At 42.2% G+C, this 20,464-nt stretch overlaps 1 protein-coding gene across 2 annotated transcripts in view; it reads right to left on the reverse strand.

The window, feature by feature from the left end:
* LOC130102552 (zinc finger protein 658B-like) overlaps nucleotides 1–20,103 on the reverse strand; it is a 44,338-nt gene extending 24,235 nt beyond the window's left edge. Inside the window, exons 1-3 of one of the 2 annotated variants that reach the window (XM_056268504.1) lie at nucleotides 19,933–20,100; nucleotides 18,426–18,635; nucleotides 11,712–13,467 (exon numbers count right to left, since the gene is read on the reverse strand). In XM_056268504.1, coding sequence (XP_056124479.1) covers nucleotides 11,712–13,467; nucleotides 18,426–18,483 — 1,814 coding nt within the window. In that variant the 5' untranslated portion in view covers nucleotides 18,484–18,635; nucleotides 19,933–20,100. Of the gene's footprint in view, nucleotides 1–11,711; nucleotides 13,468–18,425; nucleotides 18,636–19,932 lie in introns of both variants that reach the window. The other variant, XM_056268505.1, reaches the window with a different exon arrangement.
* Nucleotides 20,104–20,464: the final 361 nt, after the last annotated feature.

Below are 20,464 nucleotides of genomic sequence, written 5' to 3' on the forward strand. Positions count from 1 at the left end.
GAAGTGGATCTGTTTGCGTCTCGAGGGACGTCCGTCCCACTGTCCACTTTGGTTCTCCCTCACTCATCCAGCCCCGCTGGGGTTGGATGCCATGGTACAGGCCTGGCCAAGGCTACGCCTGTACGCTTTTTCCCCCGATCGCTCTGCTCCCGGGAGTCCTGGAGAGGGTCCGTCAGGAGGGCATCAGTCTTCTTCTGATAGCCCTGTTTTGGCCAGCCCGAGTATGGTTTTCAGACTTAATTTCACTCCTGATAGCTCCGCCATGGCAGATTCCTCTGAGGAGGAGTCTGTTGTCTCAGGCGGAGGGCACTATGGTTTGTATAGCTGGGAGCCCCTAATAGGTGATCCAAAACACACTACAGTAGGTCCGACCTCCTCCAAGAAGAGGACCTCTCAAGGTAATACTCAGAACTCTGACTGGCAGAGCAAGGAACCTCTCCTTTTCTGCCGACACATGAGGTGGAGGATGAAATACTTGCAGGACCATGGACCTAGCCATGATAAATTGCACTTAAGGCAGATAGCTGGGTCATCATTCTTGGCATATAAATTGCCTAGAGATGTTGGCTGTGTTCAGGGCTCTGAGGAGCTTCCTCACAGACATCAAAGGTTACCATGTCTCAGTGGTAGCTTATCTAAACCGACAAAGGACACTCAGATCGCGCCCTCTATCCAGATTGGCGCATCTGATCATTTTATGGTCCCAAGGGTCATCTTCATCCAGAGCTGTGGAAATTGTGGGTCTGGCCTCTGAGGGGGCTCAGTATCTAGATGCTGGTCTATCATCTGGGGTGGTCGAAACCATGCTTATCTCTAGGGCTCCGTCTACTAGGAGATTATATGGCCTCAAGTGGAATATGTTTCTACTTGGTGTAGAGAACTTGAGATAGGCCCAGTTAACTGCCCAATGGCTTCAGTTCTGGAGTTTATTCAAGATCGTTTCTCTGCGAATCTCTCCCCATCCACACGTAGGGTGTACGTGGCTGCCATTGCGGCGTTCCATGCACCACTAAATGTTGGGCCTTTGGGGAGGCACCAACTTGTCATACTATTTCTCCATGGTATTGGAGGATGAGACCGACAGTCAGGTCCAGGGTTCCTTCCTGGGACCTGGCGGTGGTTCTCGAAGGGCTATCCCTGGCTCCCTTCGAATACCTCCAGTCGGCTTCGCCTAGGACCTCACGTTCAAGATAGCCTTTCTCTTAGCTATTTCTTTAAAGAGACTGGGAGATCTCCAAGCCCTGGCATTATCGCCAGCTTGCTTGGGGTGTGCCCCCGGCGGAGTTAAGGCCATCCTGCATCCGAGACCCAGCTATGTGCCTTAAATGAAATTTATCATGGCTAGGTCCATGGTCCTGCAAGTATTTCATCCTCCACCTCATGTGTCGGCAGAAAAGGAGAGGTTCCTTGCTCTGCCAGTCAGAGTTCTGAGTATTACCTTGAGAGGTCCTCTTCTTGGAGGAGGTCGGACCTACTGTAGTGTGTTTTGGATCACCTATTAGGGGCTCCCGGCTATACAAACCATAAGTAGGCCTACAAGGTGCACAATTTGCCTTCACCTTTGGCCGTTAGGGCTCATTCTACTAGAGGCATGGCGTCCTCTAGGGCCCTCCTTTCGGGAGTTCCCATCAAGGAGATCTGTGAGGCAGCCGGTTGGGCTACCCCACACACTTTTGTTAGGTTCTATAGTCTGCACCACCCTAGTACGCCTGGCGCACATGTGCTCTCGTCCTAGCTGAGTGCCTGAATCAGTTTCACTGCGGGGCAGGCCTGTCTTCGGTGCGTGGCCTAGTGGGCATTCGTTCCCCAAAGTGTCGATCTTACGACGCAGTTCGAGTTCCCTCGAAAGGGAACGTCTCGGGTTATGACTATAACCCTTGTTCCCTGAGAAGGGAACGAGACACTGCGTCGTCCTGCCACGCCCCTCGAGGCCTGAGAGCGTCTTGCTTTATCGCGGAGCTGATATGTGTATGTGTCAGCGTCACTTTTATGCATCTGGTTATGCCGTCACATGTTACGTCACGACGCAACACCAATCAGGATTGGATTAGTTTCATTCTTACTTCAGAGGCGCACGCTTAGGGAGCGTCCCCAAAGTGTCGATCTTACGACGCAGTGTCTCGTTCCCTTCTCAGGGAACAAGGGTTATAGTCATAACCCGAGACGTTTCCCCTTATAATTTGAATTACTGGAAAACATGAACTTTTGCACGATATTCTAATTTTTCGAGTTTCACCTGTATATAATCAGTATTATATTAGCATATTGATGCAGTCATGATATACTTAGTCCCTTTTTTGACTATTTCAAAGCATTTGATTGTTTAAAATATGATTTTATGAAGTTACAGGCAGAAACACAGTCCTGATCTTCGGACATCCTGCATTTTGCCTATGCCTTATTTTACATGAATTTTTTATTTTTTCAAGATCAGCTGCTTAATTTCCTTGGACTTCCGCATTTGCTCTCGTTCATTTCAAAAATTGCCGCCGGAAGCAGCACCGCGACAGCTGATTGGCGGATGTTGGCTGATGTCGCTGCTTATTGGCTGATGCCGTGCTCGAATTAGGAATAATTTCAGTTCTGAAAGTCATAAGTCAAGTCAAGTCAAGTCAAGTCACATTTATTTATATAGCGCTTTTCACAATACAGATTGCATCAAAGCAGCTTCACAGTGATAACATGAAAGTAGTACAACACAGTTCAATAATATTGTTGAATATTAAATATCCCCAACTAAGCAAGCCAAAAGCAAGGCGACAGTGGCAAGGAACCAAAACTCCATCAGATTGGATGGAGAAAAAAACCTTGGGAGAACCCAGGCTAGTCAGGGGCCAGTTCTCCTCTGGCTAACAATCATAGGGTTTCAAAGAAGCTTTACAGTAAGTGCATAACAGAAAGTACCTGGAAAAAAAACATTTAGTTAATCATGTAATATTAAGGGGATAACATATCGCCGGCGTTGAGTCGTCTCTTCGCAGGCGTTGAGTCGTCTCTTCACAGGCGTTGGTCTTCTCATCACAGGCGTTGGGGCATCCGAAATCCCCGTGAGAGGCAGGATACAAAACTGGAGCCTACGAACGCCATTTTTCTCGGGACAAGCGTCCCGAGATAACAGCAGAAAGGCAGATGGGAAATAATTAGCATAGCTGATGTTCATAATGATTTCCATTACACGGGAGTAGGTGTTAGAAAACCATAATCTCACAACTCTCCGCAACCCAAACTCTCCGCAACCCAACCGCAACCAACCGCAACCAACCGCAACCATACGGACCGACCCGTTTGTCTATAAGGCTGTCGAGCCCCACTGGTGCGTTAAGCAGTTTCAGTGGCAAACGGTTCCGTATGGCATAGCAGAGGACTAAAAGGTAAGCATTATGTGAATGCTTGACTAAAGAGACACGTCTTTAGTCTAGTTTTAAACTGTGTCAGCGAGTCAGAGCATCGGACCGTATCGGGAAGGCTATTCCAGAGTTTAGGAGCTAAATGCGAGAATGCCCTCCCTCCTTTCGTGGACTTCGATATCCTAGGAATGACCAGAAGCCTTGAATTTAGTGATCTTAGAGAACGCGGTGGATTGTAGGGCGAAAGAAGGTCCGTTAAGTACATAGGAGCTAAACCATTAAGGGCTTTATAGGTCAGTAGTAGTACTTTGTAATTGATACGGAACTTAATAGGTAACCAGTGCAGAGATGATAAAATCGGTGTTATATGATCATATTTTCTTGATCTAGTAAGAACTCTAGCGGCTGCATTTTGGACTAACTGTAGCTTGTTTATTGAAGATGCAGGACAACCAGCTAATAAAGCATTACAGTAATCTAGTCTCGAGGTCATGAATGCATGAACTAACTTTTCTGCATCAGAAACAGATAGCATGTTACGTAATTTAGCAATGTTTCTAAGGTGGAAAAAGGCTGTTCTTGTAACATATGAAATATGATTTTCGAAAGACAAGTTGCGGTCTAGTATAACACCCAGGTCTTTTACTGTAGTGGAAAAAGTAACAGGACATCCTTCTATATTAAAGTCGTATTGTAAGAGGTTTTGTGTGTAGTTTTTTGGACCAATAAGTAATACCTCCGTTTTATCTGAATTTAATAGTAGGAAATTACGCGTCATCCAGCATTTTATATCTTTGAGACATTCTGTCAATTTAGATGAGGTAATGTTTTCATCTGGTCGTGATGAAATATATAATTGAGTGTCGTCAGCATAACAGTGGAAATTAATTCCATGTTTTCTTATAATATTACCAAGTGGCAGCATATATATTGAGAATAGCAGAGGGCCTAGCACCGATCCTTGCGGTACTCCGTAGTCTACTGACGTTAACTTTGATTTTCCCCCGTGTAAAGAGACAAAATGATAACGGTCAGATAAGTACGATCTAAACCAGCTTAATGCCTGTCCCTGAACACCAGTGTAGTTTTGTAGTCGAATAGCTTCGACTACAATAGCTTAAAATAGCTTATTATGATTGCTTTTTAAACTTTCCATGTTGTTAATTTCTCATTAGAGATTTTAAATGCTTAATAAATTATATTTCACCCATATTTGACTGACACTGAATGAGATTGCTGTCTGTCTACATTTTTAACAGTTTTACCCTTGATATCCAGAATCATATGTAAGGCCGTCTAACTCGATCCAATGGTGGTATTCGATTAGCGGTGAAGGTCTCACGCGTGTTCCGTCTTTTCTCATGGCAAAGGGATTTTGATTAAATGCAATACATTTTCTCATAAGTATTAACTCGTTATTTCATCTGACTCCATAAAATGAAAAAAAGGTTTTTAATGATATCTGTGCATCATTAAATGTGAGCGAATGTTTGACTATTCTTTTTAACTCTTTAATGAAAATAATAACAAAGTCGGTTAGAATAAAAACAATTTATTATGTCAGGTAAATGTATTATGCCAATTTCATAATCAGTTCAAAGATCATCAATACAAAACATCAAATGCTCTTGAAAAAAGAGAAGATGTGCAAACCCGACATTTCAAGGAATAAATGAGCGTAGAGTCTCGGCGACCCTCAGCCTCACGGGCTGATCTGAGGACAGAAAGAGCCCAGAGCCTCTTGCTGCATGCTAACAATGGTAATTTGCATTCAGGTTACACCTTTTTTTATGGGGGTAGGAGACCATTTGCCTATCTTTGTCAGTTTCTCTAAACTTCTAAAAACCTTATTTCCTTTTGTTTTACTTATTTGGAAATGAGACGTTTTAAATGTCACCCTGCGACATTTAAAATGATACTAAACATAATACTCAATGAGAATCATTCTCATTAAACCATAAATATTCTTGTGTGAGTTTTAGATGGGGGGGAAGTCAAATGTTCAAGATCCTTTGTTTCATAGACCAGTGGTCATGTCTATCTCTTCAACCATTTTTTCCAGTCTTACAGATTCCCTCCTTAATCCCGTGGGTCACATTTGGAAGAACACTTACGGGGTCACAGTAAGACGTTTGTTGTAATCCTTGAGAAGTAACTAAAAAATTGTCTTTGCAATGTCAGCATCTGTAGAAGCTTCCAGAGGGCTGTGTTCACCCGCAGAACACCTGGTCTCATCAGGGGTATATAGAGTTCATAGAGTCAATCTGGACCTTTGTGACTTGTTCAGTTGACGTGTCATTCCTTCATGGAGGAACTTCTGCTTCTCTGGCACCTTCCCCTTGACGATAATCTGTCCCTTCTTGACCAATCCTGTCACCTCCAGCGGTGCGGTTGACTGGGCAGACCTCAGTGGGTGAAGGGGTTCTCCTTGGGTCCACACTGCTTTGTGTGAGACACCTGAACAGCATCTTAAATGTCCAATACACGATGGAGCACATATGAACTTAAAGTCATAGGGAAATGCATAGGAACGCATAATGCAACAAAACAAAATCATGACATGTTCAATGTATAATACCATGTTCATGTCAGCAAGTGTGAATGGTACGTCTGGTCTCATATGTTTCTCAAGGTCAGATAAGATGGTCCCATTTTTAATATCCAATTCTTTCACCACTGTGATGATATAAAATGGTAGTGGAATTTAAATATTCTTGGTCTGACTTACTTAAAGGAAATGCAGCAAGAAGTCGTGCAACCCAAATAATCAGATAAATGGTACGCATCAATACATCTTGTAATAACAATAATAATATTCAATAAAAAAATATGAAGAATCACTGTTTGTTCAGGAATCTACCAATGCAAGAGAGAGACAGTGTGTGTTGACTAAGTCACAGTCGATGACAGGGTTAAATTGTAAATTCTGTAATTGATTGATGCGCTCACACTTCAGATCTATTCGTTATTTATGATGTTTCTGTTATTAGCTGTTTGTTAAGAAATCAGGGGCCTTCTGATTCTTCATCCACCCTAACAACAATCAGAAAGTTTAAGCATTTTGACATTTAACAGCAGGTCTGCCTCTGCTTTAATTTTTTTGCATCATTGATTTGTGACTGTAGCCATTCATATGTATATTACAGTGTTTTCCTATGAGTTGGCAGAGTGTTGTGAATAGCGTATGCTATGTCATGGGATCAGCTTTCCCATCCTATGTGTGTGAAGCCATCCGGATCTGTTAGTGTAAAGATGCACAATAGAGCTTTAGTGACACTTTTGGACTCTATGTCATCTTTATCTTCTCGTGATGTGTAGTGTTCAGCCTGGATAGACTTGATCTATTCCAGGTCATGATGATGCGAGGGTGTAGTGTAGAGGAGTGTGTTCAATGTTCATGTCTAGGAGATGGGTGGAATCTACTCTATAACAATTGTGTTGCAAATTTAGTTCCAGTTCTAAACTGGGAGGCCATGCTAATGTAGTGATGTGCTGCTGTGAGATGTAAATGGCCTCTTGAAGTGTCTTTTCACCCATCTCCCGAATCTCAGGTTATGTTCTAACAATCCCGCTGCCCTGGCTTTGATCCAGGTGAGGTCCGACCCGTACGAGGAATTGCAGAAGTAAACCTGACAGAAACAAATGCAGAGAGAACCACAGTTAATTCAGATGTTTTCAACAGTTTCAAATTCAGACATGTGGAATTCTTCTGCTTGCTCCATTATCATGTCATGACCATTGCAATTTTAATTCCAGTTGTCATATGAAACCAAGTTTCATTGACCAGGTCTGAATTATTGCTGTTGTTTCAGTGCAGTGTGTGACACCTTAAAGCCTTCACAGTCTGCTGTGTCATGAGCATTAGAGATCCCAGTTCTGCTGGGAACATTTTCTGGCTTTACTTCAAGTTTACTGCTTTCATTACAGCCAGATCTGTGGGCATAAATTAGTTCACCAGTTTCGGTGTTGCCTTCTTAGCATTTGCAGTTTTATGGTTTCGTTCACACATTTGGTTAGTGCAGATCTCTTGTCACCTGCAAAAGGCTGTGGTACTTCTGTCTGATGTTTAGCAGTTCAAACCCTCCTTGTAAATGTACTTCTTTGATCAGATTCAATTTTAGTTAGTGTATAGAGTTATAATGCAATTATATTATATTTAAGAATATAAATGAAATTATATTGTACTGATGAGATGTTATTAATGATGTAGATTTCAAATGCCTTTTCGTTTCATCTAGTCTTTTTAAAGACTATATGAAGGCAAAGTGGCCATTTTAATGTTTGATTATTCTATTTAACTCTTAATTATATTTTACCCGCTTAGATCAGATGGTTAATAACAGAGAACTCTGTGCTGAGAATTCAAAGGGATAGTTCACCCAAAAATGTTGATTAGCCCATGATTTACTCGCCCTTAAGTCATCCTAGGTGTATATGACATTCTTCTTTCAGACAAATACAATCTGAGTTATATTAAAATAGGGATGGGCATCGGTATTTATCATTGGTACACCAATGTCGGTAACGATATAATTTTTTTTCGATATAGCGCTGTGCCGCTGTCTCTTTTCCAGCGCGTTTGCGCTCCCGTGGCGTCTGTCTTTGCTATGCAACCATGAACTGCGCTCTCCACATCATGTTGACTGAAGGTGCGTTCCATTCGAACTGCGAAGTTAAAGATGGCGCGACCACTACAACGTTGCCCAACATCAAATGGCAAACGTAATGAAAGCGGAACGACACTGTGCTACTCATTATTTTGTGCTTCATGGACCGTTTATCATTTTGGAGCATCAATGTCAGTGCGAGCGCGAGCCGATCTTGATCAAGCGACACTGTCACTACACAGCGCTAAGAGATCCAGTAAAGCATTTGAATTCGCCGTTACTCCGCTACTTATAAAAAACCGTTACTCCGCTACTTATAACAGATGTTGATCCATCTCAAAGTTCACCTTGATTGTTCTACGTTCACACTTTTTATACGTTTACACCACCACCTGGGTGGTGTTGGCACAGTGGATAAGACACATGACTTTAGTGTGAGAGACCCGGGTTCGAATCCACTTCTGCATTGGGCAGGCCGAAGGTCAGCCAAGGCAGGCTGGAGTTGGATTTGCAGTGAAGACATCATTGCAACCACTCCTAGAAGTGCAACCTCACGGCCTGTCGCCAAGGCTGATGACCTTGCAGCAGATGCTCAAGAATGGACACAGTGCTGTCTTGATTAGCTACGCACCCACAATGACCGCCAGTGATGACCAGGAGTCTTTCTATGAACACCTTAACACTGCCTTACGTTCAGTGCCTCATAAACACCGGCTCTTTAATGCGCGTGTGTGTCATTGCATGGCCTTGGGGCAGCACCCAGTGGGAAACGAGAAAACAAACGGCACGTTGCTGCTGGAGATATGTGCGCAACATGAGCTGGCGGTAACAAACTCCTATCAGCAGGCGAACAAGTACAAGACCACGTGGCAACATCCTCGATCAAAGCACTGGCACGTGTTGGACTACATCATCACCCGGCAGGAACATCTCAGGGAGGTTAATATAACTCGAGCCATGCGAGGCACAAGCTGTTGGTCAGACCACCGACTGCTGCGTAGTGTGATGTCTCTGGACCTAGCTCCATCTCGTCGACATAAAGCCAAAAGCCGGAAGCGACTGGATGTTTCTAAGCTTCGTGTTGACTCTTGCCATACCTTCTGTCCCTTCTGTCCCTTCTTCTTCCCTTTCAGACAGGCTCAGCACCTTGGGCAATCAAGCTACCATTAATGTTGAGGAGACATGGTCCAAAATCAGGGATATCATGTACAACGCAGCTGCTGAAGTCCTCGGCTACACCACATCTAAACATAAGGACTGGTTTGATGATCAGGATGTTGAAGCTCAAGCCCAGTTGAACACAATGCACACAGCTCACTTGGCGTGGGTCAATGATAAATCCAGCACTGCGAAAAAGTCTGCATATACTAGGGCAAGAAATGCAGCACAGACCCACCTGCATGAAATGAAGAACAGATGGTGGCAGTTAAAAGCTGAGGAACTTCAGCTTGCTGCAGACCGATATGATATGAAGGCATTCTATCATGGTCTAAAGGCAGTCTATGGGCCCCTGAGAGCTGGTTCTACACCTGTACGTGCCATTGACAGAACCCTACTTTCTGACAAGGCTGAGATCCTCAGACAATGGGTAGACCATTTTCAATTGGTATCGAACCAGCCAGCTGCTTTCGATGACTCACTGCTTGGCGACATAGCGCAGTGGTCAATGGCATCAGACCTGGACAATATCCCGTCCCAGGAGGAAGTCGCATGTGCCATTAAGCAGATGTCCTCTGGTAAAGCTCCAGGTTCTGATGGCATTCCAAGTGAGGTGCTGAAGGAAGGTAGACTATCTCTTCTCTCCGCACTCAATGCATTATTCAGTAAAATATGGAGCGAGGAATCTGTGCCTCAAGATTTTAAAGACGCATTGATTGTTCACATTTACAAGCGCAAGGGAGACAGAGCCTGCTGTGACAATCATCGTGGCATCTCGTTGTTGGACATGGTGTTTACTGCTAGGCAGATTCAGGAGAAGTGCCGAGAACAACACCTTGATCTTAATATGATCTTTATTGACCTCACGAAAGCCTTTGACTCAGTTCCCCGCACCAGGCTCTGGCTCATTCTGCATAAGATTGGATGCCCAGAGAAATTCATTAACATCATCTGTTCATTTCATGATGGTCAGGTGCTGGATGATGGTGAGCTGTCTGACCCATTTGGCATCTCCAATGGTACCAAACAAGGCTGTAAAATATCCATATTTAAAGGAGAATTCCGGTATTTAGCACTTTGAGTCTATTTTCTAGTTTGTTTTGGATGAATTAGAGTGGTGGACACAGAAATTTTGATGATGGGTCCTGTCTCGACTTTTTGACTCTTTTAGAATCGCCTTTGACCGATTCAGAGTGGATGTCTATGGGCATGCACAAACATGTCCCTAAAACAACCCTTAACGTTCGATTTCCAAACTGTGCAACTCACCGAGTGGTTAGTGGTGTTCGTTGATGTTCCAAAACAAGTAGCGTAGCGAAATACAGTTTCTGTCCTATTTTATTTGGCATTTTGTAAAATACCATTGATTTCTGCTGGAGGACTCAGTGCTCGTTGATATTACTGCGCTACCGGAAACGGAAAAAGGGGGCGGTTTACATTTGGTTGTAGTCTTTTCGCTCGGTTCTCCGTCTCTCAGAAGGCTAGCGTGTGCGCTTCAGACTCAAATATCGAGCGGAAGTTTATACGCGGTTGTGAGGTATCTGAAAAAATAGTTCCACTGTAGCAAATAACACGGATTGAAATCATACATTGCACCAGTATATCTGTTTTTAATCATCAACGAACACCACTAACCACTCGGTGAGTTGCACAGTTTTGAAAACGAACGTTAAGGGTTGTTTTAAGGACATGTTTGTGCATGCCCATAGACAGCCACTCTGAAGCTGTCAGAGGCGATTCAAAAAGAGTCAAAAAGTCGAGACAGGACCCATCTTCAAAATTTCTGTATCAACCACTCTAGTTCACCCAAAACAAACTAGAAAATAGACTCAAAATGCTAAATACCGGAATTCTCCTTTAAATATGGATATTTTACTTACGCATCGCTACACTTCAGAAGGCCTTTATTAACGTGTGACGTGTGCAGCACTTTTATCATGAATATATGCACTTTTATGGATTTCGAAACAGAAACAGCATCACTGTAATTATAAGCGCATTATAAAGAGCCAGGACATTTTTTAATATAACTCAGATTGTATTCGTCTGAAAGAAGAATGTCATATACACCTAGGATGAATTGAGGGTGAGTACATCTCCCAGCGCTGTGTAGTAATGTTGTTGCGTGATCGAGATCGGCCCACGAGTAAACCCTGTCTAGTATTGCTCTGAGCTGATTAACTGTTTGCGCTGCGCAGCTCAGACGAGTAGCGGAGTTTCATTCTGCTTTCGTTTGCCATGTGATGTTTCTAGTATGCAGCATAAATGGCAGCTCTCTCGCACCGGCAGGAAAGAAAGGATGCAAAATGTGACCATTTAGTCACAGTCTAGAGCCCTGTAAAGTGCTGAATTTCTGCTTTACATGAGCGCCCCCTACTGTCAGAGAGCGAATGTGTTCTTTTTGCATTGGTCTAAACTGACAAATTCCACATTCCTGTTGGTTGAACACGAGTTAATAGATACCAATCAATCAGCAAAGTGTCCTGTGCTCACCACACATGGCTGTAGGGGGAGAGGAGAGATTTGGCTATAGGGTGATATGTGGCTAACTTACACAGAAGAGACTTTGTTGCTCAGCACATGAAAATAAACTACTTACCGTGATCTCAGACTGTGTTTAAGTGGTTTCTCCACTGCATGGATCTTCATGTGTCGCTTCAGGTAACTTTTAATAGAGAAACTCTTCCCACACTGATCACATGTGTGCGGCTTCTCTCTGCTGTGAATCCTCTCATGTGTTTTCAGATATGATGATCGACTGAATCTCTTGTCACAGTGTGAACACTTGTAAGGTTTTTCTCCGGTGTGGATCCTCTCATGTGTTTTCAGATATGATGATCGACTGAATCTCTTGTCACAGTGTGAACACTTGTAAGGTTTTTCTCCAGTGTGAATCCTCTCATGCACATTCAGATATGATGAGTGATTGAATCTCTTGTCACAGTGTGAACACTTGTAAGGTTTTTCTCCAGTGTGGATCATCTCATGTGCTTTCAGATTTGCTGACTGATTGAATCTCTTATCACAGTGTGAACACTTGTAAGGTTTTTCTCCAGAGTGGATGCTCTCATGGGTTTTCAGAGTTGATGACTGACTGAATCTCTTGTCGCAGTGTGAACACTTGTAATTTTTTTCTCCAGTGTGAATTCTCTGGTGCAATTTTAACTTGTGTGCTGTAGTAAAAGTCTTCTCACACTCAAAGCACATGTACTCTCTCACACCAGTGTGAGTTTTCTGATGTGTATGTAAAGTTTGCAGCTGTGCAAAACTATTTCCACACACAGAACATGAATGCGGCTTCTCCTTCGTATGAACTCTCAAGTGTGTCTTCAGGTGTGATGCACAGAGAAATGTTTTGCTGCAGTGATCACATGAGAACGGCTTCTCTCCGGTGTGGATCCTCATGTGAACATTAAGGTGTGGTGATTGACTGAAACTCTTCCCACACTGATCACATGAGAACGGCTTCTCTCCAGTGTGGATCCTCATGTGAAGATTAAGATTACCTTTGTTTGTGAAACTCTTCCCACATTGATCACACTTAAACGGCTTCTCTCCAGTGTGGATCCTCTCGTGTCTTTTCAGATGTGCTGACAGACTGAATCTCTTGTCACAATGTGAACACTTGTAAGGTTTTTCTCCAGTGTGAATTCTCTGGTGCAGTTTTAAACTGTTTGCTGTAATAAAAGTCTTCCCACACTCAAAGCACATGTACTCTCTTACACCAGTATGGATTTTCTCATGTCCATGTAAAGATTGACTCTGTGAAAAACTCTTTCCACACACAGAACATGAATATGGCTTCTCCTTCGTATGAACTCTCAGGTGTGACTTAAGCTCTGATGCCCTAAGAAATGTTTTGCCGCACTGATCACATGTGAACGTCTTCTCTCCGCTGTGGATCTTCATGTGATCTTTAAGGTTTGCTGATTGCCTGAAATCTTTCCCACACTGATCACATGAGAACGGCTTCTCTCCAGTGTGAATCAACATGTGTCCTTTAAGCTGTGAAGATTGACTGAAATCTTTTCCACACTGATCACATGAGAACGGCTTCTCTCCAGTGTGAATCAACATGTGTCCTTTAAGCTGTGAAGATTGACTGAAATCTTTTCCACACTGATCACATGAGTACGGCTTCTCTCCGGTGTGAACTCTCATATGACTCTCAAGACTTTGTTTGCTTGTGAGACTCTTTCCACACTGAGTGCAGGTGAAAGATTTCTTGGCTCGTCTTTTCTTTAAAAATGTCTTTTTAGTCTTTGAGCGACTCAAAGGTTTTTCTCCAGGTTGGACATGATGTTCCTCCTCCACTTCACTCAGTTCTTCACTCTCCTCGCTCTCTTCCATCAGGTCTGACATGAAAGAAAAATATATTAATTTTAATTTTCAGTACATCGAAATAATTCAGTAATAGATACATACAATTTAAATGACATGAAAGTGAGCCCTGATGTAATAGTAGAAATTAGGCCTATAGAACTGCTCTAAAATATTATGATAATTTGATGCCTTTTTATAAATTGATAATATTTCCTTGAAACTTTCCATGAATGAGTAAAATTTATCTTCCAATTATTATTTTGAAAACAGTGTAGACACAAATCCCATGTTTCTTTAGCAAGAACTATTAAATATATTTGATCAATGACACAATTATCTAACATGATATTAACATTAAAATATACAACACTAGCATATTTTGACACCAACTTTGAGATTGATATTTATTTTACTAAAGACGTTTTAATTATTAATGGCCATTTGTACTAGACTTTTCCTTCCACTGACTTCCATTCATGCGCATGTGAAAGTGGGACACCAGAAACACAAGCTCAAGTGAATAACCTTGTGAGAAATAACACAAGCGTTTAGCATTCAAGTGGAGTGGATTTTTAATTTTTACACTTTTAATCATAATATGCGTTTTATGTTGAACTTATGTTTGTAAAAAAGCTGCTGCAGAATGTGACGTCATTTCACGACCGTTGCAGTGTCTGTAGAAACTTCACATGCTCAAAGTGTAGAGCGGCTTTAACTAGTTTGAAATTAATCATTTGTATTAGTATTACGCGTGTCCTACATGTTTCACTCAACTGTTACTCCTGACATGATTTTCCTCCTTTTAAAAACACAGAGCATTTCTTAAAACTGTGACACCCAGGAAGTGACATCATCTGGGCTCTGGGCGTATGATGGGAAGACAAGAAAATAATAAAATACCAAAACAAAAGTTTTTTACACAAACTGTAGCATTGACTGTATAAATCAACCCTGTTACCAAAGTTACTGTAAGAAGAATATCTATAACTATGAATAACTTATATGATATTTGAGAAATAAAACTTTATCAGTAACTTGGTGATTACCGTAAACTGCTCCCAATGAGCCAAATAATGAGAAAGAACCAAATCTCTTACCACAGCTATGCAGACGACACACAGATCTACTTAGCCCTATCGCCTAACGACTACAGCCCCATTGACTCCCTGTGCCAATGCATTGATGAAGTCAACAGTTGGATGTGCCAAAACTTTCTTCAGTTAAACAAAGACAAAACTGAAGTCATTGTGTTTGGAAACAAAGATGAAGTTCTCAAGGTGAATGCATACCTCCACTCTAGGGGTCTAGCAACTAAACATCAAGTCAAGAATCTGGGTGTGACTCTAGAGTCAGACCTGAGCTTCAGTAGTCATGTCAAAGCAATAACTAAATCAGCATACTATCATCTGAAAAATATTGAAGAATTAGATGCTTTGTTTCCAGTCAAGACTTAGAGAAACGTGTGCATGCTTTCATCTAAAAAGACCATAAGACAGTTGCAGCTCATACAGAACGCTGAGCAGAACCAGAACATATGAACACATCACACCAGTCCTCAGGTGATTTTAAAGTATTATTACTGGAATATAAATAATTTAATGGCCTAGGCTAGGACCTCAATATATTGCAGATATGCTCCCTGAATAGAAATCCAACAGATCACTCAGATCATTACATAAGCTAGAAATACCAAGGGTTATGCCAGCCGCAGCTGGAACCAACTTCCAGAAGAGATGTGGTGTGTCCAGGTGTGCTCCTACAGGGGAGGAGATCAGGTGTGCTCCTACAGGGGAGGAGATCAGGTGTGCTCCTACAGGGGAGGAGATCAGGTGTGCTCCTACAGGGGAGGAGATCAGGTGTGCTCCTACAGGGGAGGAGATCAGGTGTGCTCCTACAGGGGAGGAGATCAGGTGTGCTCCTACAGGGGAGGAGATCAGGTGTGCTCCTACAGGGGAGGAGATCAGGTGTGCTCCTACAGGGGAGGAGATCAGGTGTGCTCCTACAGGGGAGGAGATCAGGTGTGCTCCTACAGGGGAGGAGATCAGGTGTGCTCCTACAGGGGAGGAGATCAGGTGTGCTCCTACAGGGGAGGAGATCAGGTGTGCTCCTACAGGGGAGGAGATCAGGTGTGCTCCTACAGGGGAGGAGATCAGGTGTGCTCCTACAGGGGAGGAGATCAGGTGTGCTCCTACAGGGGAGGATATCAGGTGTGCTCCTACAGGGGAGGAGATCAGGTGTGCCCCTACAGGGGAGGAGATCAGGTGTGCCCCTACAGGGGAGGAGATCAGGTGTGCCCCTACAGAGGAGGAGATCAGGTGTGCCCCTACAGAGGAGGAGATCAGGTGTGCCCCTACAGAGGAGGAGATCAGGTGTGCCCCAACAGAGGAGGAGATCAGGTGTGCCCCAACAGGGGAGGAGATCAGGGGTGCTCCTACAGGGGAGGAGATCAGGTGTGCCCCTACAGGGGAGGAGATCAGGTGTGCCCCAACAGGGGAGGAGATCAGGTGTGCCCCTACAGGGGAGGAGATCAGGTGTGCCCCTACAGAGGAGGAGATCAGGTGTGCCCCTACAGAGGAGGAGATCAGGTGTGCCCCAACAGAGGAGGAGATCAGGTGTGCCCCTACAGGGGAGGAGATCAGGTGTGCTCCTACAGGGGAGGAGATCAGGTGTGCTCCTACAGGGGAGGAGATCAGGTGTGCTCCTACAGGGGAGGAGATCAGGTGGCCCCTACAGAGGAGGAGATCAGGTGTGCCCCAACAGAGGAGGAGATCAGGTGTGCCCCAACAGAGGAGGAGATCAGGTGTGCCCCTACAGAGGAGGAGATCAGGGGTGCTCCTACAGAGGAGGAGATCAGGTGTGCTCCTACAGAGGAGGAGATCAGGTGTGCTCCTACAGAGGAGGAGATCAGGTGTGCTCCTACAGAGGGGATCAGGTGTGCCCCTACAGAGGAGATCAGGTGTGCCCCTACAGTGGAGATCAGGTGTGCTCCTACAGTGGAGATCAGGTGTGCTCCTACAGAGGGGATCAGGTGTGCCCCTACAGTGGAGATCAGGTGTGCTCCTACAGAGGGGATCAGGTGTGCCCCTACAGTGGAGATCAGGTGTGCTCCTACAGAGGAGATCAGGTGTGCTCCTACAGTAGAGATCTGGGCCCGTATTCATAAAGATTCAAAGAATCCTCTCAGAAAACTCTTAATTTAGCTTAACTTTTACGTAGGAGTCTTAGCTTAAGAGTGATTCGGGACCGATCTGAGAGCAACTCTGAGTAAGGAAAAGACAAAAACTTTCATCTTAGTGAGGAGGCGGGGCTGACCCATTTGCTATGCATGACACAATCTTTTGAAGACTGTGATTGGTTGGTTGTCCAAGAAGGAAAAAAAAGAGAGTCATTTTAAGTATAGAGTCTAATCTAAGCCTTCAATTTGAAATTACATGCGTAATTTTTCCTATTTGACCGTTCTCTCTCACACACACACACACACATTATATATGTGTATAAAATCCTTTTTTTTTATTAACCATGCTGTTAATGTCCTATAAGGTATTTGATTGGCTTAGAATGATACAAATTGTTCCACTCTTTCCAATTACACTAATTGCTGTCTATTTAAGTGGTGGTTTGAATGTTTGTTTTAATATAGCAAACATGGATTAAAAAACAAGACAGACAAGAAAGCCCGACTGGTCAGAAGAACCGTGTTTACTGTTAGCCCAGTTAGTAAGTGGATGAACACTAGGCCATCCTTAAAGGAAAATTCGGGCCGGGTGTCACAGCATGGAGCGAGAAGCGGACGCTGTAGCTTATAGCGCACATTAACGGTTCATTGCCCTGCTTGTGCGCACCAGGGAAGCCTGCTATTCATATCTGCATTTTTATTGAGCCTGCAAGGTGGGAATGTCCAGTGGAAACTAAATGAACTGCGACACAATAAGAGGTTCTGAAAGTGCTGTAATGTTTGTGTGATCACTGCTTACAGAAGGTTGTGACAGACCCAAATTACTGCTGCTTTATTGCATTTTCCCATTTGCCAAATATCTTAATGTAGTGATTACTTTCATTTCTGGCGTTATGGCATTCCTGCGCTGTGTCGGAGATATTAGCGTGTCTCTAATAAGATCAGTCACAAACATGATCCCTGCACGATCTCATCTATAGCGTCTTATTAACTCACTGTCATCTATTGTCTGCATCACATTTCTTCTCCCTCTTCATCGTTCTGTCATTTTCTCCTCTGCTAAAGAAACTCTTAAGCCTCTTAAAAGTCCTCGTCCGTATTCCTAACAATTTTGACCTTAAGACCTCTTTTAAGGGGTAAGATGCTTTCAGACTTATTTCTTTACTAGGATTTTTTCTTTAATTTTAAGAGTAAACGCCCACATTTCTAAGAATTTTCTTCGAATTTTGTCACTAGGAGCTACTCTTTGCACTAAGATTCTTTATGAATACGGGCCCAGATGTGCTCCTACAGTATCACATTCAAATCCAGACTCAAAACACTTCTGTTTAGCTGATTGAGCACTGTGCCACTGTGTCCGACTGTTTGTACTGCGTTTTATTTTATTTTTTATTCTAAACTGTTTAATTATTCTTATTTATTTGAATTATGTTATTTCTTCTATGTAAAGCACTTTGAATTACCATTGTGTATGAAATGTGCTATAAGTAAACTTGCCTTGCTGATTATTCCTAAAAAAATATGTTTTGTATACTATGTTGAAAATGACAAATTCTGATAACGTTGTTGCAAATTAGGAACCAGATATAAAATAAATGTAAAATAAAACAGTTAAAATAGTATTTAGCTTGATATGATCTTGACAATCAATATAAACATTTCTCAAGCCTCCCTTTACTGGGCATTTGTTGAAGAAAAACCCCACAAGTTTCTGTACCATTTCATAGTGTAACTGTTTATCTAAAAGTGATGAAGTGCTTGAATGTTTCTAACATGAATGTTCTCCAGCATCATGAATGAAGAATAAACACCAACCTCTTTGTTCTTCAGGATCTTCAGTGTGTTTCATTCTGCAGGGTTCTGGATCACTCATGTTCTCACTGTCCTCTTTAATAAACTCAGTCTTGGCAGATTTCAGCTCTTCCTGATGCTCGTCTTCACTTGTAGCTGATGGGAATTTACGACATTTATTGGAGAATTGCCATGGGAGGAGCTTCACTGATGATGTAGTTATAGTGGGAGGAGCTTTACTGATGATGTAGTTATAGTGGGAGAAGGTTCACTGATGATTGTTATTACAGTGGGAGGAGCTTCACTGATGATGTGTTCCAGTGTGGGAGGAGCTGATCTGCCAAAATCAAAAATATATAAATTACTGATTGAGTTTGTTTTTAACATTTCTAAGCATTTATGTCTTTCTATCTAGTAACTGATGCTAATATATTAATTATTTGTATTGCTAATCCTAACATTATTCTGCTTCTTCATTTACAAGGTATCTAGAAATATAGAAAAGAATATACATAACTTAAATTCTTCTAAATATAAATAATGGTAAGTAAAACAGTTAAAATCATAAAGAAAGAAAGAAAGAAATGAACACATATAATATAGCCAACAAATACCAACAGTCTGTAGAAACCAATGAAACGAGCTTTAAGTGACAATGTACAGGAGATCTGAAGACATCAGCATAATAAATGAGGTGAAAACAGGAACTATTGTCATGAAATAAAGAGTGTTTTCAGCAGATCTGTTAATACTGATGATCCTCAGATGATCAACACTCATTCAACAAGCCATTCAGGATCATCAGCAGATCATCTCACTTTATTCTGAGTGTTTGCTGTTAGAAACACATTATCAGTCAGGATACACGATAAAAGCCTGTAAAACTGCTCTATAGGAAAACTTGATAAAGTTTGATTTTATGATAACTACATTCATTACAATAAAGTAATTAGATCATTAAAATGTGCAGAAACTGAAAACAATAATACAACTTTTAAATATAAAGAGCACCACAAGCAACATTATTCGAAGTGTAATAGATACAATATTATTTATGTATAGATTTAAAATGTCTCACGTGACTCATAGGCTCGGTGTAACGTTAAAGTATTTAGTGCTAGCAGTATCTGTTGGAGTTTATTTGTTAACAAAGTAAAGTAACTGTAATCCAAATGTGTCAAGAGTATAAATAAAACGGCAACGGCAGCAGAAACACTTGAGATCGATTTCCCTTGCAGATCTCAAACTTTAACTCTTGACATTCAGTAACAGTTCTCACTCCAAACATCGAGGCAATCACACAAACAAACGAACACACAATCTCTCAGGTCTGAATGAACTCCACATATTCTCCTCATGCTCGCTGCTGCTGCACTAAATGTTTAGCATTTAATGAAAATGCTATTTCAGTGAGAAGAAGACGCCAGAAAAGACGCACAAGTATCGCTGTGATCGATGAAAACAATGGAGAAATGAGTCTGTCGCTTAATCAACCTGAATAAAGTGTGTGATGGTTGTGTATGAGAAATACCGTGAACTTCTCTCCTCGCCTCAGAAGACTCGACGCTGAAACTCAATGAGGGAAAAGACGGCGCGAGCGAGCGGTGACGTCATCGGCCGCCAACGGTAGATGATCAGAGACGCGCCTATGGCAAGCCGTTTTAGCATTAAATACCACTGGCTTTACTAGTCGTAATTTAGTTTTGACTAGTCAAAATTCAAATTCCAGATATTTTAATTCCAATTTTGACTCGTCGTAATTGGAAGTAATATACAATGTGATTATGACTAGTCATAATAGGCTATGCATTGAAGATATCTACAATGCTATTTTTGACTAGTCATATTCTTCAATTGACTTCCTTTGGAAAATATTTCCGGATATCTTCAAATGAGTTTTGACTAGTAGAAATTGTAATTAAAGATATCTATAATTGATTTTGTAAGTCATTAAAAATGGCAAGAATTTTTAGCATATATATAAGGGACATAGCCTAGGCCTACTACCAGAAACGTAGGCTACATTATCTGTCCTTGAACTGTTACAGTGAATACAAAGTATT

This window comes from Rhinichthys klamathensis, unplaced genomic scaffold, assembly GCF_029890125.1.
Source record: "Rhinichthys klamathensis goyatoka isolate OS25496 unplaced genomic scaffold, OSU_Roscu_1.1 h1tg000274l_1, whole genome shotgun sequence".
Classification (NCBI taxonomy): domain Eukaryota; kingdom Metazoa; phylum Chordata; class Actinopteri; order Cypriniformes; family Leuciscidae; genus Rhinichthys; species Rhinichthys klamathensis.